The 21,398-nt window shown below is 37.8% G+C and overlaps 1 protein-coding gene across 6 annotated transcripts in view; it reads right to left on the bottom strand.

The window, feature by feature from the left end:
- tmc3 (transmembrane channel like 3) overlaps positions 1-21,398 on the bottom strand; it is a 587,484-nt gene that overhangs the window by 543,030 nt on the left and 23,056 nt on the right. For 3 of the 6 annotated variants that reach the window (XM_077518219.1, XM_077518217.1, XM_077518215.1), the window contains exon 1: positions 5,290-5,549. The exons of 1 other annotated variant lie outside the window; for it this stretch is intronic. In XM_077518219.1, the coding sequence (XP_077374345.1) occupies positions 5,290-5,411 (122 nt within the window). In that variant the 5' untranslated portion in view covers positions 5,412-5,549. Of the gene's footprint in view, positions 1-5,289; positions 5,551-5,573; positions 5,593-21,398 lie in introns of those variants that run through there. 2 more of the 6 variants (XM_077518214.1, XM_077518224.1) reach the window with 2 other exon arrangements.

Here is a 21,398-nt window from a genome sequence, read left to right as displayed (position 1 = left end):
ATTTAAAGCTTCTCCCACACGTATTTTATACTTATTAGGACAAACAAGAAAATACTACTTACTTCAGCATGAGCCCATGTTATTTTTTACGTCCGTGCTGTATCAGCATCAAATCAACTTCTGACCGTGCTCCTACTTTTTTAAGCTTTGAGCCAGAACAGCATGGTAGCATTTCATTTCATCCTCTTAACTCAAGAATTATTGTTGTCATGTACACACGCTAGCATCGGTTAGCATGTTTACAGTGAGGGAATTGAAAGACGCACAGTCCACTTCCTTCGTCAGCACAGATAAATATATTGCTCGAGTATTAGTGCGCTTGCTGATTTGATGAGCACACGGACATCCATGTTTTATGGAAGTCGACGGATGAGCGACGCTCGCCAACAGCTTTTAGGGACGCCAATGTTTTTATCATGTCTCAACTCCTGAAAGCCCTCATTCTCCACAACGCAGTATGGCTTAAGTGTTTAACAATAAATCAAGTTATTAAGGTCGATATTACCTTTTATCTGGTGGAGTTGTGGGCGTTAATCGGAAGAAGTCCTGTTTGTCTATCTGTTGGTTTGAGCACGACTGTTCCATACCAGCTTGTTTATACATCTGCTGTACTCGCAGTTGACAGTCTCTGTACATGACCTTGTTCACATAAAATTAACATTGCTTCCATACTTTGGACATTAAACTTGCCGGAGCACTTTGTGACTCTTAACCGCGTCTTCAACACTTTCCTCCCAACCCGAAAGCAAAAGTACTACCTTCCTCACATAACTGCGTCAAGTCTCGCGTGACTTTTTTTTTTTCCACCCACACACAAACATGTTTCCCGGGCGAGGTCTCGCGTGACTTAGAGTCGAGGAAATGCAGTTTAAACAGCTCGCTTGTGAATAATATTCTCATTCATCCAGGAGGACATTTAATTCTTAAGGCACTGAATCGAGAGCAACTGGACTGTTTTGGTGGTTTTATAAGACAGCCTGATTTCATATATCAGCAACATAAAAACGATTTAGGATGTCTTGATCGGGCCATCGACCGGCACAAGCTGTTTTTAGACCGATACAGTAGTCCGTGTGCAAGCGCACTCGCATCGTTAAACTCAAAATCGGATTTCCGGTTTGAATCGTTTTTTGTTACACCCCTAGGAGTCACTATAACACAATTTAGCAGTAATAATTTAAATTATGCTGCATATATTTGTGTGGACTGGCGTCAAATTGTATTTTACAATTTCAAAATGTGCAGAAGATTGCAAGTTACTTCTTGTTTTAAATTAGGTAGCTCTTAATATGAAAAGTACACATCGATCGTTTCTGGTTCGTATGCATTAAATAAACGTTATTTTACAATGCACATCCTATTAAGCTTAACAAAATAAAAGCATTCAGTGTTCCGCAAAGGAATACACTAACATAATTTTGCAGTAATAAATTCAATAACAATGCATATATTTCTGGGGACTCGGTTGTATTTTGCAGTTTTAAAAATGTGCATAATTTCACAAGTTACTTCATTTTAAAAATTAGTCAGCTCTTAATATGAAAAGAAAAATGCACTGAGCTGTCAAAATTGTCTTACAAATGCAACTATGCTGTGTTGTATGTCTTACAAATGCAATTATGCCATGTTGTAGTGAAAGAAAAATGATCACCACAAATCAGTAACACTTGTTTTGTTTTTTAACGTACAATACATATTTTAAATTGTATTTTTTTTTTTATTCAATTGTTATGAAATTACTGTATCAATGACTACAAAATAAACCATTTTTAAATTTGGAAAATAAATGTACATTTTATTGAAAATGTAGATATAAATTGAAGTACAAAACGTGATTAATGTGTGATTAATCGTCAGCTAACTATTGAAGTCATGCGATTAATTACGATTAAAAATTTTAATCGACTGGCACATATATATATATATATATATATATATATATATATATATATATATATATATATATATATATATATATATATATATATATATATATATATATATATATATATGGGGCGGCACGGTAGTCGAGTGGTTAGCACGTCGGCTTCCCAGTTCTGAGGTCTCCGGTTCGAGTCCAGGCTCGGACCTTCCTGGGTGGAGTTTGCATGTTCTCCCCGTGTCCGCGTGGGTCTTCTCCGGGTACTCCGGTCTCCTCCCACATTCCAAAGACATGCATGGCAGGTTAATTGGGCGCTCCGAATTGTCCCTAGGTGTGCGTGTGAGTGTGGATGGTTGTTCGTCTCTGTGTGCCCTGCGATTGGTTGGCAACCAGTCCAGGGTGTCCCCTGCCTACTGCCCAGAGCCAGCTGAGATAGGCGCCAGCAGCCCCCGTGACCCTTGTGAGGAATAAGCGGTCAAGACAATGGATGGATGGATGGATGGATATATATATATATATATATATATATATATATATTTTAGAGCTGTCAAACGATAAAATTTTTTAATCAGATTAATCACATCTTAGAATTTTGATTAATCATGATTAAAGCTACTCTATGTAGGATTTCCCAAAAAAATATCTTAACAATAGCCTTTTTATTTGACCATTTATGACTGAAACATATTCTTAGTAGAATTATAATATAATTAGTAGATCAACATCTTCGCTGTTCACAATGGGTACTCCTACAAGCCTCTGGCCAATATTATTTAGGAAGCGTCCGGTCCGAATCCTTCGAATTTCCCGCCCTCTGTCTGCGGGATGTGACGTTATTCGCGTCATCGTCAGTTGTTTCCTGTCGCGCGAAGACGGAACTAGTACAGATTTTCGCTGCCCCAGACACCCGCTGTTACTCCGCGGAAGGCTGCTCAAAAAATAAAAAATAAAAACAATGTCAAGTGCCATGAAAAAAAAAAAAAAAATCTAAACTTGATAGTGACTGACGTCGGGCAAGACCGAGAGTGAACATTGGTTTGACATTTCAGCGGTGGAGAGAGTTGAGATCGGACTTGGATTAGAAAAGTGATTCACAGCTGGCTTTCTCCTCCAAACGGTAAGAAGCGAGTATCTTGACATTTAGAAAAAATTGGTTGTTTTCAAATAGCAGTAACCTCAAGATCGATCACTTCTCGGTTGTAACTATTGGGGTGAAAGTGAGGTGGACGGCAACATTTAGCGTGAAAGGGGCGGCAAAGTTGAATGTAATAGAAGAGAATGACTTTATGAAGAACAGACTTTCCATTCCGCGGCGTTTCAATCAGGCTAAATGTCGCCTTATTTTCCTCCGTGAAAACAGCCTATTGTAGCTACATTATGCTAACGGAATGTGAACGGGACTACTGAATGGCGATAACATTCAGGGCCATATCACACTAAGTAGTGAATGGGTCTATATGTTTTTCCACAATCGTCAATTTCCATAAATGACAGCCCACCTTTCGGCTCATGCACAATGACGCTAGCCTGGGGGCGACATACACTAATAATGACTAGAATCAGGTTGACGTCCGTCGAGCGGGGTGACTACAATATGTAACTGCATATTAACATCGGAATGAGGTCCAATTAATTGACGTAATTTGCACATCGTTTTGGAGTACAGCACAGCACTGGACTTCGACCGACTAAAGCAATATGATCTGCACGTCCCGTGGACATCAATTGTTTAGTGGGGATCGAGAGTCTCATTCCGTGAAGTGGCCAGCTTTGTATAACATTATAAAACTTCTTACCTCTGAAAACATAGTTTAATTGGATATGAAGAGCCCAGTCTTCAGTATTGAGGTCGTGCACGTACGAGTGCGCGCAGCGTGTACGAGCGTGCAGTTTGTTTTCGGCCACAGGTGGCAGTAGAGATTTGAAATTTAAAATCTTACATCGAGCTGCTTTAATTACTGACTTAAAGGATTTTTCCCCAACATATTTTGCCCGCTAAATTTGAAGCGCACCTGTTATGTGTTAATTTTTTTACATTTAATGTCATGAGGACATCTTCAAAAATTTATATCCACTGCACACGCTCGTCCTGCTTTTTCTAATCAATTAATTACTTACATAATTTAAAATGGGAGAAAATATGACCTACGGCATATGTAAACATTTATTAAATGCTTTACTTTAATTCATGTAGTTAGTTATGTTTATTGCTCAAACTCGAACAGCTACCTTTAACGTAACCATCCGGTGTCGGCTAAAAAGGATCATCTGAGGTCAAAAGTCATAGTGTGATTAATCTGTGGTAATACAATGATTAATGCGATAATTTTTTGTGATTAATTAATTAGTTAACGCTTTAACTTTGACAACACTAATACATACATATATATATATATATATATATATATATATATATATATATATATATATATATATATATATATATATATATATATATATATATATATATCCATCCATTTTCTTGACCGCTTATTCCTCACACGGGTCGCGGGGGCTGCTGGCGCCTATCTCAGCTGGCTCTGGGTAGTAGGCGGGGGACACCCTGGACTGGTTGCCAACCAATCGCAGGGCACACAGAGACGAACAACCATCCACACTCACACGCACACCTAGGGACAATTCAGAGCGCCCAATTAACCTGCCATGCATGTCTTTGGAATGTGGGAGGAGACCAGAGTACCCGGAGAAGACCCACGCGGGCACGGGGAGAACATGCAAACTCCACCCAGGAAGGTCCGAGCCTGGACTCGAACCGGAGACCTCAGAACTGGGAAGCGGACGTGCTAACCACTCGACTACCGTGCCGCCCATATATATATATATATATATATATAGTGAGAGAGAGAGAGAAATGTGTATTTGTGTATGTGTGTATATACATATTTTTTATAATGTCAGTAATTTATTATATTACTTAACATTTGGTAATTACACAAAATTTTTTTGCTGTTGCAAACACCTATTTTCTTGTTTTCTTGTTGGCGAATGGTGTTTGATTGTTGTTTGGATGGTTCATTAGTTAGCAGTATTCGGCAAATACTAAAAGACAATAATAATACACATTTTTTTCTCCACTTATTTCAAATATGAAAACAGCTCTTCATATATTAAGGTGAATGGCACTTTTTTCCTGTCATCATTGTTCCATAGATTAATATTTTGACTTTGCAAGCATTTCATAAGAAGTGGTCAGTAAATGTAAATGTAAATGTGATCACTCTATTTTTAGTTATTGCTTGTTATTTGGAATGATAGAGCGGGCTATTAAAATGGTGACAAATTGGATCTCAGATACATAGAAAACACATAATTCCAGAATGGCTTACAGTAGTTCTCAGTAGCTAGATATGGTCGAATTGTGGGAAGAGTCATCGGTGTTTGCTCACCTCTGGTTGTGATTCTGGTAGGCTGAATAAATCCTCCTGGAATTCATCCTGACACTCTTGTGTCTCTTTGCCGCAGACAGGGACCTGCTACTTCCAACCAAAGATTCCGAAGCTGTGCTCATGTTGTCTCTTATCAGAGCGAGCACATCCCTGCAGCTATGGCGACTAGACTAATCTGGACCAACACCAAAGCATCCGCGCCCCAGCAGAAAAACAGAAATGCACTTCAACATCAGGCCAATCAGTGACAATCAGAACACTTAAAGGGCCAGTGACATAACTACCTCGGTTTGCGCGACACCAGCTCAAAGCTGGTGGCTGGTTCTGTGTGTGTTTGCGTGTGTGCGTGAGTCAGATTTGATTTAGTTTCAACAGTCATTGAAGTATAGGCATGCAAGAGGAATTTGTTTTTCACCTGAATAATGTGGGTGTGTCAATCTAACTCAGGGGTGTCCAAACTTTTGAGGGCCACATACAGAAAATCAGAAGGACACAAGGGCCAATGTTATGAAGAGAAATTGTGTTTACTCCTAAAAATTGTACAAATAATTTATTTATTCTTTTGCCTATTTAGAACGATGCTACAGTATATAAACCAATTTATTTGTAATATGGCAATAGGGTTATTATAGTTTTGGAAATTTTCATTTTAGTTAGTTTTTATTAGTTTTTAGGGTGTTTTTTTATTATTAGTTTAGTTTTTTTTTTAAATGATTAGTTTTAGTTTAGTTTGTTAGTTTAAGTATTCGTATTAGTTTTATTTTTTTAATGTGTATGACTTGTGTGCAATATTTAAAAAACACCACCATGGGAGCGAGGTCATCTTTTGGTGCTTTTCTATTGGCTGCTGCTAGATGACTAGATCACTTCTGTGTGATATACTTTCAAACGTCATTATTCCGGTTGATATTTAAATAAATCTACTAAAAATCACATTTAAAATCATCCCCAAAGGCTCACGCATTCAATTAATTACCAAAGACTAAAACGAAGGACATGATTGCTATAATCATAGTTTTAGTTAGTTTTGTGAACATAAAATGTAGTTTGTTAGTTTTTTGTTTTTTGTTTAAAAAAAAAAAGCATTTTCATTTTTATTTTATTTCGGTAACAATATTGTTTTTTGAATTTTAGTTTTAGTTTTTTCATTAGTTTTAGTTAACTAAAATAACCTTTAATGGCACCTGCTTTTCGATACCCTCCCATCTTACTTTGACCATCTCCAAACATTTTTGTTTTATTTTATTTGAACTGAGTCAAATTCCAATTTTAGTATATGTTGTGGGCCACTGAAAAATGGACGGTGGGCTGCAAATGTCCCCCCGGCCGTAGTTTGGACACCACTGATCTAACTCTTCAAAAGTCAAATTGATGTGCTTAATTAGGGCTTGTCACAATAATGCCCAAACTACTATTTTTAGAACAGCGCGTTGCGCATGTGCGGCTGCTATTTTAGTTTCGGACAAGCAACGGAGCAGTACAGTGTGTATATGTGTGATAGGGCTGGGTATCGATTCAGATTTCCAAAATCGGTTCAATTCGATTCAGAAGTGCCCGATTCGATTCATTATCTGTATGAAAAACACTCCCGAAGTCGATGCTAACGTTCTGTTAGCATTTGCCAACTTACTGTTCGCGCTAGGCTAGCTGTGTTTAAAAAATGAAGCGTGTATTGTTTTTAAATGTCCAGTGGATGTAATTCTTAACGTGTATTTAATTTTACAGTTAACTCCAACTGCGGTGTCATTAAACAGCTTAAAGGACGCTTCGAGACAGCAGAATAACATACGCTACACACTAGCTGCTAATGCTACGCAAGCAAAATGGCAAGCAAAATGGTGCAATCAGGGTACTTTTACAACGTCGGGAACTTCAGCTTTCTTCATTGACGTTTCAAGGGGAAAACAATTGGCCATTTAGCTCAATTGGCCGATTGTTTTGGCTTATGTTTGAAGGCCAATAATTGTCTGATTATAATCGCCGGACGATTAATCGGTCTATTTGGCACATTAATTATTGGGGGGGGGGGGGGGGGGGGGGGACTGTATTAAAAGTATCAATTCAAGGTTTTGTGAATCGATATTGGGCGATGAGAAGAAATATCGATTCCATATCGATATATCAATGTTTTAGACTCAGCCCAAAACTTGTGAACTGACTCGTTATTTCTACATAAATATCCTGAAAAGGTGCATTGTGGTTACAACAAACATCTGCTGCTTTGGTGTCTGGCGCTATGTGACTGGAGATGTTGTGATAGTTTTGTTCATACCTTTGCTATTGCCCAGAGGAGGAATCCAGAAGAATGTCTACACTGGGTTCAAGCATGTTAACTCTTTTATTGCCACACCTCATCAAAAAACAATCCCCAATGCCAACGGATTTCGAGCATTCTAACGCCTTTTTCGAAGCAAACAGAATATTGTGTTTTTTTTGCCACATATATAACATGGGTACCACATGAAAGATCGCATTCCATTCTTTAATTAAAAAAAAAAAAAGTGTGTTTCCTTATTCTGTTCTTTAGTAATCACCATTTGAAAATAGGTCATTTGAGTGACATTGAGCCAAAATTGAAAAGAAAAGATACATTTTCTCCACAACAGTGACTTTGATACTAATATTTTTTTGTCTAGTGAAAATTCTGTCTAATTAATTTAATGTTACAAAGGCTTTGATTATTCACGTCAGCCTTGAAAACGTTCTATTTCATCATAATGCGTCATGTTTCTTTGTAATTCGCAGCTCTAGTTATGGCCAGAGCAGCTACCGCTGCGAGGTTTAATAAACTTGAGTTGAGTAATACCATACACCGGCAGGCCATTGACAAGAGATACAATGCTGCCATCTGTTGGCCATAGTTAGTCGGTGTTTTTTATTTCACAACTCATTGACCCGGCTGCGCTGCACTTGGACGTTGCACTAACCACTGATATATAAAAAAAAAAAAAAGAAAAAAGTAGTTGACGTCACTTAACGTTTATGGCGGCATACATCGTGATTTTACTAAACGTTATTAAATGTTTTTGCTGGTCAAAGAGTTCAGCTGCAGGAATTTACGTGAAAAATGTCACCAAATTTTAGGATTTTTATAAACATGTATGCTTTGCAAACAGACAGTAATGTTGTGTTCTTTTTTGTATTAAATGAGGATAATCTAAGAATTATTTATTTATTTATTTATTCAATTAATTAATTAATTAATTAATTAATTATTAATTCATGTAAATTTTATTCACTTGTATAATTATAACTGTTTTGTTCTTATTTTACTTATCTTACTCTTAACTGCATGACCGATTTCTGTTTCATGTACAGCACTTTGTACTGTATACAGCAATGCCTGTTTTAAAGTTCCAAAAACATGCGTGGCAGGTTAATTGGGCGCGCTAAATTAGGGATGTAACAATAAGGGCAATATCATGATATCGTGATATTAAAACTTCCACAATATCGTCGTCATCATGTTCACAATATTTAAAAGAAACACATCTGTTAAAAAAAGTCAGGTTGATTTCCATTTGTGTAGTTCTGGCACCCTCTAATGGCTAGTTTATTAGTGCAATTTAAGTTTCATTCAGGATGTTCTGGCCTTCTATGTTTAAAATCTATGCGAATCGCCAGATGACAGGGAACCGAATCTGCTTGTGAAGCGATCAATGTGTGCTTGCATTACCAAGTGCCTCAATATTGTTATTAGAGATTATGTACAAAATGTTACGTACAAAAGCACTATATTGTGCTTTTTTTTTTTTAGTATGAGCTCTTCTTCTTTTTTTTTATTTTATTTTTTTTTTTACAATATTGTGATATGATTTAAATGCCCCCCCCCAAAAAAATAAAATAAATAAATATCGTGAGAATTATCATATCGTGACCTTTATATCGTGATATCGTATCGTGATGTTTGGATATCGTTACATCCCTACTTCGAATTGTCCCTAGGTGTGCAAAGGCAAACCTGAAATTGGGAGGAACAGACCAAGGTCAATAGCTGTTACAGTTGAAAAACAGAAAGACAAAACAAAAATCCTACAAAAAGCAAAAAATCTCAAGGGTACAAAAATATACATTAACGAGGACTTTACTGACACTGTTAGGAAAAAACGGAAAGAACTCATACCAAAAATGAAAGAAGCACGAGAGAGAGGAGAGATTGCCTACATAAGATATGACAAACTGATAATTCACCCTCGAACAAGCACATCAAGACATCATGACCAACGCAACTCACTAATAAACTGAAAGAATATATAGTATGCTGGGTATAGTATACTTGACTAAGATCTACAAAATGCCAAAATGGCAAATTTGTACACAAAGGGAAATAACCTTAAAATATTTGATTATACGGAACATAAGATATCTGATCTAGAAAATACCCTTGACCCAGATAAATTTTTTGGTAGCGACAATTCTGATATCGTTTGTGAGTATTATACAAATGAACAATTAAATGTAAATATAAATAATGATTGTTATGCACTCTCAATTATACATTTTAATAGTAGAAGTCTACATAAAAATGTTGCAGAAATTAAAGAATGCTTGCGTAAAATTAACAAATTCCATGTAATAGCCATATCAGAGACATGGCTTGAAAATGAGATAACAAATGATATTGAGATGGAAGGATATGAACTGTTTACAATGAATAGGGAAAACAGAAGAGGAGGAGGGGTTGCAATTTATGTCGATAAGGTTTTTAAATGTAGTAAAGTTGAACATCTGACAACTGCCATGGATAACGTAATGGAATGTGTGACAATTGAAGTACATATAAAAAATGTACCAAATGTAATTATAAGTTGTATATATAGGACACCTGGGTCATGTCTTGACACATTTAACGATAAACTAGTAGAAATTCTTAGTTATACAAATGATAAAAAAACGCGAATAATGTGTGGTGATTTTAACATTGACCTGTTAAATCCTAATGGACACCAGAAAACAACCGACTTTATAAATATGATGTATAGTAACAGTTTATTCCCTGTCATTACGAAACCAAGTAGAATAACAATTGATACAGCTACACTAATAGATAATATATTTATAAATAAAATAGATTTTAAAATAGAAAGTGGACTCCTTATTAATGATATAAGTGATCATCTTCCGGTCTTTGCAGTTCTCCATGATTATTTTGATAAAAAAAATTATGAAGCCGTCAACTTACACAATTGAAAAAAGATTAACAACACCTAGGTCCATGGCTGCCTTTAAGCTGGACCTAGAAAAGCATAACTGGTCTGAGGTCTATTCAAAAAACGATCCTAACACTGCATATAGTGAATTCCAGTCAACAATTAACTTTTTATACAATAAACACTGTCCAATAGTTCAAATTAAAAGGAAGTATAAAGGTTCGAATAAGGTATGGATGACAAAGGGGATAGAAAATGCATGTAAAAAGAAAAATATTTTATATAAAAGATTTCTTAAAACAAGAACTATGGAATCTGAAACAAAGTATAAGACCTATAAAAATAAATTATTAAATATTATACGTATAAGGAAGAAAGATCATTACCATGCATTACTAGAGCAGAATAAAAACAATATGCAAGAAATATGGAAAATATTAAATGATGTAATTAAAAATAGATCTAAAAAAATAAATTATCCAGAATATTTTATAAAAGATAAAGACAGTGTAATCGATAAAATTTCAGACATAGTCAATAACTTCAATGAATATTTAGTTGATGTGGGTAGTAATTTGGCAAATGAAATTCCAGAGACAAGAAATAAACATGAAATAGATAAGTACGTTGTAAATAATTCATCCACTATGTTCTTAAATGGTGTTAATGATATTGAAGTATTAAATGTTGTAAAAACATTAAAAAATAAAAAGTCTACCGACTATTTTAATATTGATATGACACTGGTAAAAAGTATTATAGAATATGTTGTAAAACCTTTTACATATATTTGTAATTTGTCTTTCCAAACTGGTATATTTCCATCAAAAATGAAAATAGCAAAAGTAATTCCTATTTACAAAAGTGGTGATAGACATATATTTAGTAACTATAGACCAATATCATTGTTGCCACAGTTCTCAAAAATTCTAGAAAAATTATTTTTATATAGACTGGATAATTTTATTGAGAAACATAAGATTTTGAGTGAATATCAGTACGGTTTTAGAGAAAAACGGACCACCTCAATGGCAGTCATGGAACTTGTAGAGGAAATAGCTACCAACATAGACAATAAAAAATTTACTGTTGGGATATTTATGGATCTAAAGAAAGCATTTGACACCATAGACCATTCTATATTAATGAATAAATTAGTGAAATATGGTATAAGAGGCTTAGCATATAAATGGATAAAAAGTTATTTGGATGATAGATATCAGTATGTGCAGCTTAATAATACAAATTCAAAACAATTGAAGATTACACATGGAGTTCCTCAGGGGTCTGTGCTGGGCCCAAAATTATTTATATTGTATATGAATGATATCTGTTGTGTCTCGACAATACTCAAGAGTGTCTTGTTTGCGGATGATACAACTTTCTACTGTTCTGGAGACAACTTGAAGCAGCTTCTGACTACTGTGGAGTATGAATTAAGTACAATAAAAAATTGGTTTGATATGAATAAATTATCATTAAATTTAAATAAAACCAAGTTAATAGTTTTCGGTACTAGACCAATCACTCATCAAGTTAAAATTATGGTGAATTTAATTGAAATAGAAAGGGTGTATGAAAATAAATTCCTTGGAGTAGTTATTGATGATAAATTATGTTGGAAACCACACATAGAAAATGTTAAAAGGAAAATGTCAAAAATCATAGGGATACTCTATAAAACCAAGGAGGCCCTGAATATGAATTCACTATATACATTATATAATACATTATTATTACCATATTTGACCTATTGTGTGGAAATTTGGGGAAATACATATAAAACAAATACCGACACTGTTTTTAAATTGCAAAAAAGAGCCATAAGGATTATTAATAGATCAAAATATACAGAATCAACACATCCACTATTTATTAAATTAAATACAATGAAATTTTATGACTTGGTTGAGTTTAAAATAGCACAAATAATGTATAAAGTATACAATAATCTACTCTGCCACAGTACTCAAAAGTTGTTTGAAATTAGAAACTGTCCTTATGAGATAAGGGGTACAAGTGTATACAAAAAACCCAAAACAAGAACAAATATTAAGCAAAGGTGTGTCTCCGTTAAAGGAGTTAATTTGTGGAATAACTTGGGAACTGACCTGAAAAGATGTAATTCACTTGTTGAATTTAAAAAAATGTTTAAAAGTAAAGTTCAATATTATTATTTAAATCAGATATGAGTTAAGAAGATTGTAGAAATGATTCATTCATTTACTTATTTTTCTTTGATGTATTGATATGAGTGTAATGAAATTTGTATATATGTGTGTTACTATTGTGTATTTTTTATTTTTCTCTTTATTTTATTTTTTTTATACGAGTAGGATTATATTTTCTTTTATTAAAATGTAATTTATTATAAATAAGTGATAGGATATGAAGAATAAGGGGTAGGACTGGATAAGTTTTCAACTTCTTCCTACTCCCTTGAACATATACATCGATATTTATTGGATGTTTCTTTTATTTTTTACTTTTAACTTTCTTTATTTGTTTATGTGTTTATATAATTATATATGTATATATGCATATGTTCAATAAACTTCAAACTTCAAACTTAGTGTGTGTGGATGGTTGTTTATCTCTGGCTGGGATTGGCTCCAGCACCCCCGTGACCCTCGTAAGGAGTAAGCGGACAAGAAAATGGATGGATGGATATTTATGACAAATTTAGCATACATTTTAATAAATGACTTGGTGAACTAAGTATTGCACTCTACTATTGCAAATAGCAACAATTATCAAGCAAAGAAAGGGATTTTTGTTTATTTTATTGAAAGTTAAAAAGGTTACAAACAATATATAAGCAACAAACTTAAAACTTCTACCAACAACAATCAAAATACAGTGGTACCTCTACTTACAAATTAATTGGTTCTGGAAGAAAGTTCTTAATTAGAACATTTTGTAAGTAGAGACGCATTTCCCATGTAAATGTCCTAATCCGTTCCAAGCCTCCAAAATTCAGACATAAATGTTTTATAAAGTATAAAAATGCATCAAAACATGTAACAAATACATGTTACATTTAGATTATTGCACAATAAATGAGAGTTGTGCATAATGTAAAAACAAACAATAGAGTAAATAATAAAAAAATACTTTTTTAACTGCTGTCCTCTTCGTTTTTTGCCCTCTTTTTGGATCATGTTCTCTGTCAGAAGTGTTTTTACCTGGTGTTTTGTAAAGCACTGATCCAAGGATGTTTTTTTTTTTTTTTAACAATCTTATTTATTTATTTATTTTTTTAATCACTCACTCACTCACTCACGCTTACATCATGAAAGCCGCACATGATCTCCCAGGTGGATAAGTGAACCTACGCCATCCGGCACCAAAGGCATGTGACGGTTCCACTCCTAAACCTGGAGCCCTTGTTTTTTTTTGTGTTTTTTTTTTTAACAATCCTTCGAAAATGTCCAAGGCAAACCTAATCATACTGAGCGATCGCCTGAATCGTGAACACATTTTCTGGGTGATTCTTTTCAATAAATTCTGTAACTTGATGGAAACTTCAGGTACGGTGAGGCATCTTTTTCCAAAAAATCCCTGTAGCCTCATCAATCACCAATTGTTTGAATTTTTGCACAAATTCGTCCGCCGTTAGTTAATACATTTACGTAAAACTATCTAAACTCCTCATGGCTGGAGGGGCGAATGACAAGGACGTGACATAGACAAATTCTATTCTGTATCTATGGTCACATACGGTACAGGTCCCTCTTAGCCAATGGGATGCCAGGAAGATGCCAGTAATAGCCAATGGCAGAGCAGCTGTAAGTATGTTGCGTTCAGGAAACTCTGGGAGCTGCGAGTAGCGGTCCATACTGTAGTTTTGCCTTTCGTATCCTGAAACTTGTTTGTAACAAGAGGCAATATTTTCCTGTTGGAGTTTCATAACTTCAAAATTTCGTATGAAGGGACGTTCATAAGTAGAGGTACCACTGTAACAAACAAATAACAATAACATTGGGTAGTAATTTAAGTGCAACAGTAGCAGCAAACAAAACAAACATTATAAGCTACGCACCAGGTCCAGGATAAAAGACTTTGTTTTATTTCAAATTGGCATTCAGTAATTTCTTCGAGCTGGACAGAAGGATGAACTGTCCTCATGTGACTATGGAGGTTATTACTAGTGGTTATGACCCTCCTCGAATATGGAGTAAGATCACTGTCAAAAAGATGTATGCGTGATAAACGATTTGTATCCATAATAGTAACAAACCGTGTGTTTTCAATGTTTTCATGTGAATACAAATCAAAATTGCATGGGTGTGAATTAATTTATTGTGACTACGAATCTATATAATGTGGGTTTCAATTTTTTTCTTATGACTACAAATCCAAATAATTTGGGTTTGAATTTTTTTTCTTGTGACAACGAATCTAAAACCTGTGAGTGTAATGCCTTTTCAACACAACTCTCACTTCTACGACTACGAAGCTTGACTCCACACAAGTTCACGGCTGTGCACGAATCTCTTCTGTGGATTGCATTTTATGAGTACGTATTTCAATATGCAAATTTGGATGACGTCACGCCTGGATCACAGGGTAAACTAGTCGGGCACCGATTCCTCCACCCGCACATGCGTCAAAGGACGAAGATGGCGGATGCCGCGCTAAAACGAAGCACTGCTTTGAGGCATTTGACACACTGCAAGAGCTCCATCTGCCGGTCAAACCTGCGCACATGGAATTTTTAGAATCACTGTTTACAAAGCTTCATTACTTGCGATCATGTAGGAGCCTCGGCATTTCATAAGTTGAATTAAGTCGATGTAGAAGTAGATGTCTATCTTTTTCAACTGTGGGATTGTGTCATCCTTTTAAAGTGTTATTTACACAAGTAAAGTTGAACTTTCAAGTCTGTGTTATTGTTTTTGTCTTTGGTTTTCACAACAGTATTTTTAGAGTAGGCTATTATTTATTTACACTTGGAAGAGAATAAAATAAAGAATTGGAAAAAAAACAAAGAAATGATAAAATCTCTCATGGGTTGAGGAACGACCTCACGATCTGCAGCTTCATCTTGGAAGAGAATAAAATAAAGAATTGGAAAAAAAACAAAGAAATGATAAAATCTCTCATGGGTTGAGGAACGACCTCACGATCTGCAGCTTCATCTTTGAGACTGCCGGTGAGTTAGAATTTTGACTATTATTAGGGCCCGGGCAGCGACCGCTGCAAGGTCCCTATTGTTCCTGAAGGAATTCTTATTATTAGGGCCCGAGCAGCGGCGGCGGCGGTGCCGCTGCGAGGCCCTATTGTTTTTGTAGGAATTCTTCTTATTATTATTAGGGCCCGAGCAGCGACGGCGGCGGTGCCGCTGCGAGGCCCTATTGTTTTTGTAGGAATTCTTATTATTATTAGGGCCCGAGCAGCGGCGGCGGCGGTGCCGCTGCGAGGCCCTATTGTTTTTGTACGAATTCTTCTTATTAGGGCCCGAGCAGCGGCGGCACCGGCGGCGGTGCCGCTGCGAGGCCCTATTGTTTTTGTAGGAATTCTTATTATTAGGGCCCGAGCAGCGGCGGCGGCGGTGCCGCTGCGAGGCCCTATTGTTTTTGTAGGAATTCTTATTATTATTATTAGGGCCCAAGCAGCGGCGGCGGCGGTGCCGCTGCGAGGCCCTATTGTTTTTGTAGGAATTCTTATTATTATTAGGGCCCGAGCAGCGGCGGCGGCGGTGCCGCTGCGAGGCCCTATTGTTTTTGTAGGAATTCTTATTATTAGGGCCCGAGCAGCGGCGGCACCGGCGGCGGTGCCGCTGCGAGGCCCTATTGTTTTTGTAGGAATTCTTCTTATTAGGGCCCGAGCAGCGGCGGCACCGGCGGCGGTGCCGCTGCGAGGCCCTATTGTTTTTGTAGGAATTCTTATTATTATTAGGGCCCGAGCAGCGGCGGCGGCGGTGCCGCTGCGAGGCCCTATTGTTTTTGTAGGAATTCTTCTTATTAGGGCCCGAGCAGCGGCGGCACCGGCGGCGGTGCCGCTGCGAGGCCCTATTGTTTTTGTAGGAATTCTTATTATTAGGGCCCGAGCAGCGGCGTCACCGGCGGCGGTGCCGCTGCGAGGCCCTATTGTTTTTGTAGGAATTCTTCTTATTAGGGCCCGAGCAGCGGCGGCGGCGGTGCCGCTGCGAGGCCCTATTGTTTTTGTAGGAATTCTTCTTATTATTAGGGCCCGAGCAGCGGCGGCGGCGGTGCCGCTGCGAGGCCCTATTGTTTTTGTAGGAATTCTTCTTATTAGGGCCCGAGCAGCGGCGACGGCGGTGCCGCTGCGAGGCCCTATTGTTTTTGTAGGAATTCTTCTTATTAGGGCCCGAGCAGCGGCGGCACCGGCGGCGGTGCCGCTGCGAGGCCCTATTGTTTTTGTAGGAATTCTTATTATTATTAGGGCCCGAGCAGCGGCGGCGGCGGTGCCGCTGCGAGGCCCTATTGTTTTTGTAGGAATTCTTCTTATTAGGGCCCGAGCAGCGGCGGCACCGGCGGCGGTGCCGCTGCGAGGCCCTATTGTTTTTGTAGGAATTCTTATTATTAGGGCCCGAGCAGCGGCGTCACCGGCGGCGGTGCCGCTGCGAGGCCCTATTGTTTTTGTAGGAATTCTTCTTATTAGGGCCCGAGCAGCGGCGGCGGCGGTGCCGCTGCGAGGCCCTATTGTTTTTGTAGGAATTCTTCTTATTATTAGGGCCCGAGCAGCGGCGGCGGCGGTGCCGCTGTGAGGCCCTATTGTTTTTGTAGGAATTCTTCTTATTAGGGCCCGAGCAGCGGCGACGGCGGTGCCGCTGCGAGGCCCTATTGTTTTTGTAGGAATTCTTATTATTATTATTATTAGGGCCCGAGCAGCGACCGCTGCGAGGTCCCTATTGTTCCTGAAGGAATTCTTATTAGGGCCCGAGCAGCGGCGGCGGCGGTGCCGCTGCGAGGCCCTATTGTTTTTGTAGGAATTCTTCTTCTTATTATTCTTATTATTATTAGGGCCCGAGCAGCGGCGGCGGCGGTGCCACTGCGAGGCCCTATTGTTTTTGTAGGAATTCTTATTATTATTAGGGCCCGAGCAGCGGCGGCGGCGGTGCCGCTGCGAGGCCCTATTGTTTTTGTAGGAATTCTTCTTATTATTATTAGGGCCCGAGCAGCGACCGCTGCGAGGTCCCTATTGTTCCTGAAGGAATTCTTATTAGGGCCCGAGCAGCGACCGCTGCGAGGTCCCTATTGTTTTTCAAGGAATTCTTATTATTCTTCTTCTTTTTATTTGTTATTATTCTTTTCCGCAAACAATCACATTTTTGAGACACTAAACGTGAACGAAAACTCACCAAACTTTACACACACGTCAGGCCTGGCGAAAAATTTGATATTTTAAAGTCGCCATAGGTGATAACAGAAAAATGGCTCCATAGCGCCACCTACATAGGTTAAACAGATCCCTGGCCCGCTACGATTGTCCGACGGCTATGAAAATTGTGTGGCACCTGTAGCACATCCAGATGAACAAAAACCTCTTTGATGTGTGTACCCTAAAATAGACAGGAAGTGAGATATGAGTATTTAAATGTCCAATTTTGGCCAATTTTTGCACATTTACAGGGGTCATACTTTTGCCTGCTTCTCCTACACGGTTAATCCAATTGACTTCAAACTTGGGATGTACCATCTCAAGACCTGGGACAACACCATGGTAAAAAATCTAAAGTTTTCGACATACTATATGACGGCGGTGGGGCATCAAATTTAGAGTTTCAAAACTCTTACTAAACGTAGTATTGCCGGTTGTATGTTTAACCTAGAGCTACGAAAATTGGTACACATATGTAACAGACTATGACCTACAAAAAAGTCTGTTGGTGCCATATGCTAAACCCAACAGGAAGTCCGCCAGAGGCGGGGCATCAAATTTTGAGTTTCAAAATTCTTACTTAATGAAGCATTCCCGGCTGTACGTTTCACCTAGAGTTACCAAAATTTAAAGACATATGTAACAGCCCTCAAGGTACAAAAAACTCTTTTTGAACCATATGCTAAACCTAACAGAAAGTCCACCATTTTGATTTACTTTGGAACGTGTTCCCATTTTTTTGGCCATTTCATAGGGGTCCTATTTTAACGAACTCCTCTTACAGAGTTTATCCGATCATCTTCAAACTTGGTGTGATTCATCTTAAGATGTTGAAGATGAAAAGTTATTGAAAGCTTTTTATTTCGCTGCACGCTGTTGTCGTGGCATGCACTTGTTTGCAAAGGAAAAAAATTCTTCTTAATGAAGAATTCTCAGTTGTACGAAGCAGCTAGAGCTACGAAAATTTGTAGACATATGTAACAGCCCACGATGTACAAAAAAGTCTCTTGCTGCTTTGTGCTAAACCCAACAGGAAGTCCCGCAAGGGCCGGGCATCACTTTTTGAGCTAAAAAACTCCTCTTTAACGAAGCATTCCCGGTTGTACCTTTCACCTAGCGCTATGATAATTTGGAGGCATACATAAGAGCCCACGATGTACAAAAAAGTCTTTTAGAACCATATGCTAAGCCAAACAGGAAGTCCGGCATTTTGATTTACTTTGCTATTTGTAGCCATTTTTTGGGGGCCTTTTATAGGCCTCATATTTTCTACAAAACTTATCAGATTGTCTTCATTCTTTGGCATGTTTCATCTGAAGTATTGCCGGTTATACGTTTAATCTAGAGCTACGAAAATTGGTACACATATGTAACAGACTATGATCTACAAAAAAGCCTGTTGGTGCCATATGCTAAACCTAACAGGAAGTCCGCCAGAGGCAGGGCATCAAATATTGCATTTCAAAATTTTTACTTAATGAAGCATTTCCGGCTGTACGTTTCACCTAGAGTGACCAAAATTTGAAGACATATGTAACAGCCCTCGAGGTACAAAAAACTCTTTTTGAACCATATGCTAAACCTAACAGGAAGTCTGCCATTTTGATTTACTTTGGAACATGTTGCCATTTTTTTGGCCATTTCATAGGGGTCTTATTTTAACGAACTCCTTCCACAGAGTTTATCCGATCATCTTCAAACTTGGTGTGATTCATCTTAAGATGTTGACGATGAAAAGTTATTGAAAGCTTTTTATTTCGTCGCACGCTGTTGTCGTGGCATGCACTTTTTGCAAAGGAAAAAAAATCCTTCTTAATGAAGCATTCCCAGTTGTACGAAGCAGCTAGAGCGACGAAAAATTGTAGACATATGTAACAGCCCAGGATGTACAAAAAAGTCTCTTGGTGCCATGTGCTAAACCCAACAGGAAGTCCCCCAGGGGCCGGGCATCACATTTTGAGCTAAAAAAACTCCTCTTTAACGAAGCATTCCCGGTTGTACGTTTCACCTAGCGCTATGATAATTTGCAGGCATACATAAGAGCCCATGATGTACAAAAAAGTCTCTTGGAACCATGTGCTAAACCAAACAGGAAGTCTGCCATTTTGATTTATGATGGGATTTGTTGCCATTTTTTGTGGCCTTTTTCAGGGGTCATATTTTAACGAACCCCTCCTACAAAATTTATCCGACTGTCTTCAAACTTGGTGTGTTTCATCTTAAGATGTTTAAGATGCAAAGTAATAGAAAGTTTTTTATTTTGTAACACGCTGTTGCCATAGCAATGCATTGTTTGTCAAGTGCTGTTTTTTTTTTTTTTTTATACACATGAAAACTCATGAAACTTTGCAAACACATCAGACTTGTCATGAACATGAATTTTCAGAGATTTATTGTGCAATTTGCAATAAATAGCGCCCTCTAGACATTTTTATGAAGCATTTCCGATTGTATGATTATGCTAGACCTACAAAAAAGTATTATGTAGCCATTTGTCAAACCAAAGAGGAAGTCCGCTATTTTTATTTTTTTGGGGAATTATACATCATTTTTGGCCTTTTTCATTAAACTTTGCACAGACAAGGCATGGAAAAAACTAACATTTTAAATGGTCCTTGTTCCATGTAACAGTACCCCAACGTGCCAGTACCCTGACGTGCAAGTAACCCAACGTTGTGCTCAATAGCGCCCTCTATGCATTTTTATGGAGCATTTCCAATTGTATGATTCAAGCGATACACAACTAAAGATGACTTGACCTAGATTTGTGAAAACTGGGAGGCATACCTATTAGCTTAAGACCTACAAAAAGTATTCTGTAGCCGTATGCTAAACCTAAAAGGAAGTCCGCCATTTTGAATTTATTTTGGGAATTGCGCACCATATTTTGCGTTTTGATTCAACTTTGCACACACAAGGCTTGTCAAAAACATTTTAGATGGTCCTTGTCCTATTTGACAGTACCCCAACGTGCCAGTACCCCGACGTGCAAGTACCCCAACGTGGCCCGGGTTGCGAGGGCCCTTTATAGCTGCTCGCAGCTCTAGTTATTATTCTTCTTCTTCTTTTTCTTTGTTATTATTCTTTTCCGCAAACAACCACATTTTTGAGGCACTAAACATGAACGAAAACTCACCAAACTTTACACGGAGATCGGGCCTGGCGAAAAATTTGATATTTTAAAGTCGCCATACATGATACATGAAAAATGGCTCTGTAGCGCCACCTACATAGGTTTAACGGATCCCTGTCCCGCTACGATTGTCCTATGGCTACGAAAATTGTGTGGCACCTGTAGCACATCCAGATGAACAAAAACCTCTTTGATATGTGTACCCTAAAATAGACAGGAAGTGAGGTATGAGTATTTGAATGTCCAATTTTGGCCCATTTTTGCACATTTACAGGGGTCATACTTTTGCCCGCTTCTCCTACACGGTTAACCCGATTGACTTCAAACTTGGGCTGTACCATCTCAACACCTGGGACAACATCATGGTAAAAAATCTAAAGTTTTTGACATACTATATGACGGTGGCGGGGCATCAAATTTACAGTTTCAAAATTCTTACTTAACAAAGCATTGCCGTGGTACGTTTAATTGAGAGCCAC

Source organism: Festucalex cinctus, chromosome 4, assembly GCF_051991245.1.
Source record: "Festucalex cinctus isolate MCC-2025b chromosome 4, RoL_Fcin_1.0, whole genome shotgun sequence".
Lineage (NCBI taxonomy): Eukaryota > Metazoa > Chordata > Actinopteri > Syngnathiformes > Syngnathidae > Festucalex > Festucalex cinctus.
This window is presented reverse-complemented; position numbering and strand designations above follow the sequence as displayed.